The sequence below is a fragment of the Lepisma saccharinum genome, chromosome 2 (assembly GCF_977018435.1).
Source record: "Lepisma saccharinum chromosome 2, izLepSacc3.1, whole genome shotgun sequence".
Lineage (NCBI taxonomy): Eukaryota > Metazoa > Arthropoda > Insecta > Zygentoma > Lepismatidae > Lepisma > Lepisma saccharinum.
The window spans coordinates 36,839,569-36,847,210 of record NC_139230.1 but is presented as its reverse complement, the minus strand read 5'-3'; the positions used below and the strand labels follow the sequence as shown (position 1 = coordinate 36,847,210).

Here is a 7,642-nt window from a genome sequence, read left to right as displayed (position 1 = left end):
CTTCAGAAGTGTGGAGTTACATTTAGGCATGCAAGGATAACTGTCTTTAGGCTGGATAGATCCCAAGGTATGAAGAAAGGGGCTTCTGGGAACTTCTGATGGAGGGGAGGGTACTTCTCAAATCTCTCTTCCAAGAAAGGAAGGCTATTATTATCTCCTCTTCTATAGGATCTCATGTAAGAAGGCTTGGGTCACTTGGTACTGGTAGCTTATCAGCTACTGTAGTTGCACTTCCATGCGGTTCACAAGAAACAGTAGATGTACAAGGGAGAATCAAATGAAAACCGCAATTATTATTTTTTTCACTATTTTATTGCAGGGATAATGTTTGATTGTACATTATTTTTCTAGAGTTCAATGCACTTAATGCCATCAGATAGGTAGTGCTTCAGTACCGCTTGAGAAAAATTCTTTCGGTTGACTGTGTAGCCACTCGTGTACCGCCGATTATACGTCTTTGTCAGACTTGAACCTCTGCCCTGCACGGTACTCCTTTAATGGACCAAAGATGTGGAAATCAGATGGTGCCAAATGTGATGAGTATGGCGGATCTGGTAGGCACTTGAAACGTAGGTCATCGATGGTTTTCATGGTTGCACGACCAGAATGAGGACGGACGTTATCATGTTGAAGCAAAACACCTGCCCTCAGCAATCCCCTTCGCTTTGTGTGTATTGCTGGCCTCAAATGGTTCTTGAGAAGGTCAGTGTAGGTGGCACTAGTCACTGTTGTACGTGGGGGCATGTAGTGTTCCAGAATAGGACCTTTCTTATCCCAGAATAAAGTCAACATGACTTTCCCTGCAGAGGGCTGGCTGAGAAACTTCTTTGGTTTTGGCGAAGACGAATGTTGCCATTGTTTGCTTGCACGTTTCGTCTCCTGTTGAAAATAGTGCACCCAACTTTCATCCCCGGTGACAATGTGAGCTAGAAAATCCTCACCCTCCTCTTCATAATGCCTCAGCATCTCTTGACTTGTGTCAACCTGACGGACTTTCAGTTCCTGCGTTAGCTGTCGAGGAACCCACCTGGTGGACACTTTTCTGTAGTGGAGTTCGTCATGCACTATGTGTTGTACTGAACAGAAGCTCATATTCAGCAAGGAAGCCATTTTAGCCAGGGTGACATGCCGGTTTACCTGAATAAGCCGATCTGCTGCGGCTATGGACTCCTCTGTCACAACTCGATGAGCCTGAACCATATGGGGAGCATGAGTCAATAAAGTCGTACCTTCTGCGAATTTCTTGTACCAATCGTAGACTTGCCGCTGTGACAGACAAGCGTCCCCATACTTCTTCGTATGCATTCTTCGATGAATATCAACCGGTTTCACACCTTCACTCCATAAAAATCTAATAACTCCACACTGTCCCTGCTTGGTGCAACTGCGTAGTGGTGAATCAGCTGTTACTCACATCCAACCCCACCTACCAGCACTGCTTCATACTACCAGCTCAGAAAGACGTCAAGGACTGTGTCTGCAAATTTCCAAAGTCTAGCTCTGGATGAGTTGAAGAATAACCAAGCATGAACAGGTGTTCTGGGGTTACCAGCCAGGTTTAAGCGGTGTTAGCTTCCAATATTTTTGAACGCATACATTGCTCTCATCTTCAGGGATTGTAAAAATGGAGACCAGTGTATGGTTATATATTCTATGTGATCAAAAGTATCTGGACACACCACGAAACGTGTGTTTATCATAGAGGGCAGCACAGTACTGCCATCTACCATGTTGAACACATGGTCAGCGATCTCAGTAGTCTGCAGACAGTGCGAGACAGCAATATAGGATGGTATGAGAAACTCACGCACTTTTAACGTGGTCATGGGTGCCACTTGTGTGAGAAGTCAGTGCACCCTCCTAAACATACCTAGGTCAACTGTTTCCGATTTTCTAGTGAAGTGGAAATGTGAAGGAATTTGTACAACCAAAAAGCATGCAGGCTGACCTCCCATGTTGATCTCCAGAGACCATCGAGTGTTGAAGAGGGTTGTACAGTGTAACAGTCAATCATTCATCGCCACCATCACACAGGAATTCCGAAATTGCATCAGGATCTACTCCAAGCACCATGACTGTTCAGTGCGAGGTGCGGCAACTTGGTTTCCATGGCTAAGCAGCTGCCCATAAGCCAAACATCACACAGGTAAATGCCAAACGCAAACTCTCGTGGTGCAAGGAGCAATGAAACTGGACCATAGAACAGTGGAAAACCATTGTGTGGAGTGATGAATCACGGTACACAGTGTGGCGATCCGATGGTAGGGTGTGGCAAATGCCTGGTGAGCGAAATCTACCAGACTGTATAGCGGTGGCAGTGAAATTCGGGGGTGGCGGAATTACAGTGGGTCATGCTTTTCCTGGAAGGAGCTTGGCGACCTTGTTGCTTTACATGGCAATGTCACGACACAAGCTTACATTGAAATTTTAATTGCTTTCATGCTGCCTACCACCGAACACCAGTTTGGAGATGACCTTTGTGTCTTTCAACACAACCGAGCACCCATCCATATTGCAGGGCTTGTGGGAGAGTGGTTTGACGATAACAACATCCACTAATGAACTGGCCTGTGCAGAGTCCTGATTTGAATCCCATAGAACATCTCTGGGATGTTTTGGAATGCCGACTTCGTGCTAGACCACACCTACCCATATCGATACCTCTTCTCATTTCGGCTCTTCAAAAGGAATGGGCTGCCATTCCACAGGGAACCTTCCTTCACCTGATTGAAAGTATGCCTTTGAGAGTAATAGTGTCATCAAGGATAAGGGTGGACCGTATTAACTGCTAGTGTTACCGATGGAGAGCAGCCCAAACTTGTACTTCATTATCAAGTGGATGTCCGGATAATTCTGATCAAATAGAGGATATGACTATGATGGGGGAGCTAGGATGCTGTCTTCCTATTGGCTTGCTCTGGATCCTGGTGTTCTCATTAGGTGGTGTCATGTTTTTACTGAGGAGTGGATTCCAGGCTTGACTGAGCTGGAGTCCCACATGCCTGTTGAGATTGGTGCTTTCCCGTGAAATGGCTATAGCTTCCTTTATACATCGATCCCAGTAACTGACACATTTGGCTATTATTTTGATGTCTGCAAATAAAATCCTGTGTCCCTCAGTGATGCTGTGTTCCACAAGCCCTGACTTTTCTGGTTGGAATAATCTGATGTTCTGCTAATGTTCACTATGTTGCAGTTCAATGCTGCATCCTGTTTGGCTTATATGGTGTGCCACACTCACATGGTATATGGTATACTCCTGGAATGCAGAGTTCCAGGTAATCTTTGAATGAAGGGAGTACAGTGGTGGTACAATGCAATACAATGCAAAAATGCTGTAAATATAAAGTAAATCTTGACTAATTTCATATATGATTGACATTCATGGCATTATAATAGCTATTTTTTGTGATCCGCTTGCAACGCTCCACTAACAACACTCGTTCTAGCATTTTTTTTGCAATGCCTTTCCTGGCTGGATGCCATGCAGGTTCGGCATAAAGGACTCTATATTCCTTGCTGTCATGGCTGTATTTAGAGGAAGGGTTTGTATGGTTCAACCCCCCCCCCCCCGAAACTTCTGACATGTTGGATTAATGGAAGTTCAGTAACAAAAATCTGTAACTCATTTCCAAATATTTTTTTTCGAAGCATCACAAAAATACAAGGAGACAATGTTGAAATGATCGAGCTAGAATTCTCATGCATTTGGAATTCTGAAACTTGAGTGAAACAGGATTTATTCTCTGAATTGCAGCTCACCCGGGCCTCAATTTTCACTTCTGCTGTCCTCTTTCCAGTGTTGTTCCTGCATCACAAGGAATATAGACTGAAAATTCCTTTATGATTGTCCCAAAATTCTCTTTCCAACTTTTAAATTCCCTGTCCGATAAAGTCGAAAATCCTCCTTGGGAGTTCAAACCTAGGATCTGCAGTTTCTTAGCGCATTACGTTCGTGATTGAGGTTACAATCCATGCACTAGGCTGTTTTTGAAAATAATAACTGGTTCCACACTTTTTAAAATTCCAGAAATTAAGTTTTATGGTAAAACAACAAAAACTTTATGACTAAAATTTCCATCTAACTTTTAAAGCTTTTTCTTCAAGTTATCTGAAATTTAATAAAAAAAAAAGTATAATAATTGTGCATTTCAGTACACACTGTATGAAACGTAAAAAAAACAAAAACAAAGAAACTTGTGCTTGTGCACAGTAAGACTAATCGGGACTGGACATACAGTTTAAAGTGGGATCCGAACCACTATGTGCCTCCACCGGTTTATTGAACCCCGGACCTCTTGATTACAAGGCGACGACCCTACTGCTGTGCCTTCGAGGAGGCCCGTGAAGGATATAACAATAATAATAATAATAATAATAATAATATTATGGAATGAAACTGTTTTATTATATAATTTTAATTATTATTGTATAATTAGTGTTGTTATTACTATTATTCAAATTTCTGGCGATGCCCATGGGAACAATTATGAATGACCCCCCCCCCCTCCGAAAATTGTTCTGCCTACAGCCATGCTTGCTGTCTATCTGGAGGAAAAGTTTGGATCTCTACAGCAGGCGCTCAATGCTCTCTCGTACGCCAGCGTGTGGTGCAGAGAGCTACGTGATTGGTTCTAGGGTCCACGTGAATCTTTCTGCCTTCTGAAGCAGACGACAGCAGTAGAATTGCTACCCAGTTCTTCGCGCTCGTGCCACTCATGCTATGTGATGCTACAACACGCAATATTGACTGACGTAACTTTACCAAACTCAAATATACCATTTCTTCATTACCACTGCATTGTATATATTATCGCACGACCAGCGATGTGCATTAAAAACTAAAAGATCAACACAGTTTTTGTCAAATAAGTTGGTGAAGACCTCGTGGTAGAAGTTCAGCCTGTGGCTGCTCTACCACTTAACCCGCAAAACTATTATTTCTTCGTTAGTATCTAACTGTTTAATATTGGATCAATGGAAATGTTTAGCATTCATTTGAAAACTCTTAACATCGAATGGTCTGTGGACAAAATTATTTTAAAATGTTTATCACCATTCTCAAGATGCAATAAACAGTGGTCTGAATTACTAATCGGCACTGTTACATCAGTAGAGTGTACGATAGTTGGATCATCCACTCACCTTCGTGTCAGAGTGTTTTGCACAGCGAAAGACAACAGAAGTCCCTGGTTTTAATCTCGTCGTTAGCTTGGGTGTTCTTTATGAGTGTCCCTTCATCAACTTCATAAATATCATCACTCATATTCATATTCGCGATTAACCAAAAGTGGTAGAAAAGCAAAGTAAAATATACCAAATCAATCAGTAGTTGGATCAACCACAACAATGACATCTACTGTTGTTCAGAGGCGCTTGTGATTCACGTAGGTTTTCTAAGGACTTGCGTCATTCCAAAAAGTATAAAACACCAGAGTTCAAAACATTTGTTGCTCAGTGAGGCATCTCATTTTCTAGCTAAAATATGCATGGATGATGTTTTATTGAAAACCCAGCTGGCTTCAGGCAAATAATCAATACCTGTGTTGACTAATTCCATAAGTAAATTATTAAATAAAAAAGGGCCGACCCTTCCTTCGGACTTGGCGTTCCCACCCGAAATGCCCATGCTACACCACTGATGGAGTAGGTCCTTGATTTTCAGTGGTGACCTGTGAATGGTGTTTACGTTGTGCCTGGTAAAACTGTTACAGTGGGACGTTCCTGTCTTGTGTTGCTACTGGTAGAGGGGCTGTGCGGTGCAGAATCATTCCTTGTAAGGGCCTCGTCCTCATGTTTGGCTTCTCTGGGCTGTGAAGAATTGGCCCTTCCAAGGGCCACACTGTTATCCGTGGTTGCTCTTTGCTGACACGAAACTGCCTTGTTGATCGCCCTGTTGATGTCTCTAATGTATCCATTCTGCTGTAGCGTGCTTCTGAGATGAGTGAATTCTGACTGTAGATTCTCCTGATCCAAAATTGTTAACTGTCCTGTGGGCTAGAGTGTTCAGAATTGCTAGACGCTGTGCTTTGTGATGGAAGCTATTGCCATTTAGGTACAGGTCGGTGTGCGTGGGTTTTCTGTACACTATGTCCGAGGGTGCCATCTGGTTTGCAATGGATTAGGATGTCCAGGAATGGGAGGCAACCATGGGAGGATAAGTATATTTCACTTCTAAGCTTTGTGTTGTAGTGTAAATGTATAATGGCTTTAGTAGCTGGTTTTGATAAATATGATCCCCAAGATGGATTGATAGTAGCGTATTTGGAGCGCTTTGATAATTATTGTCAAACACAAGCTATTCCAGAGGACAAGAAAGTTCCTAGATTAATATCTGTCATTGGAAACAAGCCATATGAAGTTCTGCGTGAATTATTTGCACCTACATTGCCTCATGATAAATCATATCAGGAAATTGCACAAAGATTAAAATCTTATTATAGTCCATCAAGCAACTATATTGTGCAAAGGTTAAAGCTTAGAAAATGTGTACAAGAAGAAGACGAACAAATAGAAGATTTTGTAAGGAGATTAAGAAAGATCGGAGAGCAGTGTGGTTATGGTGAGTTTCTTTCCATTGCTTTATTTGATTCACTAATTAGCGGAATCAGATCTAACACTATTTGTAAGAAACTCATTGCTGACAATGTAACGGAATTTCACAAAGCTTTTGAGGTAGCTAAGCAGATGGAAAAATTAGAAGCAGATATGAAGGAGTATTACGTCCAGTCCAATGTAAATCTTGTGAACACTAACCGCGCAAAGGTTAATAAGTGCAATGGCGATACATGTTTGAACTCCGGTGCCAATTCTAATCCAAAACAGGATAGCTGGAAATTCCAAAATACTGTGTCAAGTGGATCCAATCTTAGGTTCAGACAAAATCAATCAGATAATGTGGGAAGTAAAAATGAACGGGAAAGAAAGCAACAATATTTCAAGCATTGCAAATACTGTAAGAAATTCGGTCACGATATTTCCCAGTGTCTCAAGTTACAGCGCAACAAAGTAACTAATAGTACTAAACCTTATAGCAAGTACAAGGCTAACGCAGTACAGGCTGTTGAACCTGTTTCTTCGGATGATATGGACAGTGAGGTGTTAGATGTAAATGAATTAAGGGTTGGAATGATTACTATGGAAGTAAATGTAGAAAGTAAATTTATGCAAGAAAGATCGATTGAGTATAGTTTGTCCGACTGTAATGAAAGTTCAGTTTCCTCACAACCATATCTTAAATCTGACCATTCCTCATTGCCTATGAAAATAGCTCATTGTGATAAAGCTACTAGTAAGTTTGTTTCCTCGTCCGAATATGTAATTGCTCTCAATATTAATGGTTCTATGTTGAACTTTGAAATAGATACAGGTTCACAAGTTTTGATTGCAAGTCAAACATTTTGTGACAGTCAGCTGCATGGTTTGCAATATCTGGAAGCTGACTGTGTTTTACGATGTGCTTGCAGTATGACTTTGCCGTTAGTAGGAAAGGTTGCTGTAAGAGTTCGTTATGAATATGTAGATAAAACACTAGACTCACAGGTAATGGACAAAATAATATGAACACCATGATTTGCAAAGGCCTATATACGCTGTCGTGGAAAAGGAACAACACTCAGCAGAGATTTCAACCATCTAGTGG

General features: G+C 41.6%; 1 protein-coding gene across 1 annotated transcript; it reads right to left on the bottom strand.

Annotated features, from left to right (window-relative positions):
* Window positions 1-447: 447 nt before the first annotated feature.
* Window positions 448-1,305, bottom strand: LOC145981765 (histone-lysine N-methyltransferase SETMAR-like). Its single transcript, XM_083115182.1, has one exon. It carries the CDS (start codon window positions 1,303-1,305, stop codon window positions 448-450), a length of 858 nt encoding a protein of 285 aa, XP_082971308.1.
* Window positions 1,306-7,642: the final 6,337 nt, after the last annotated feature.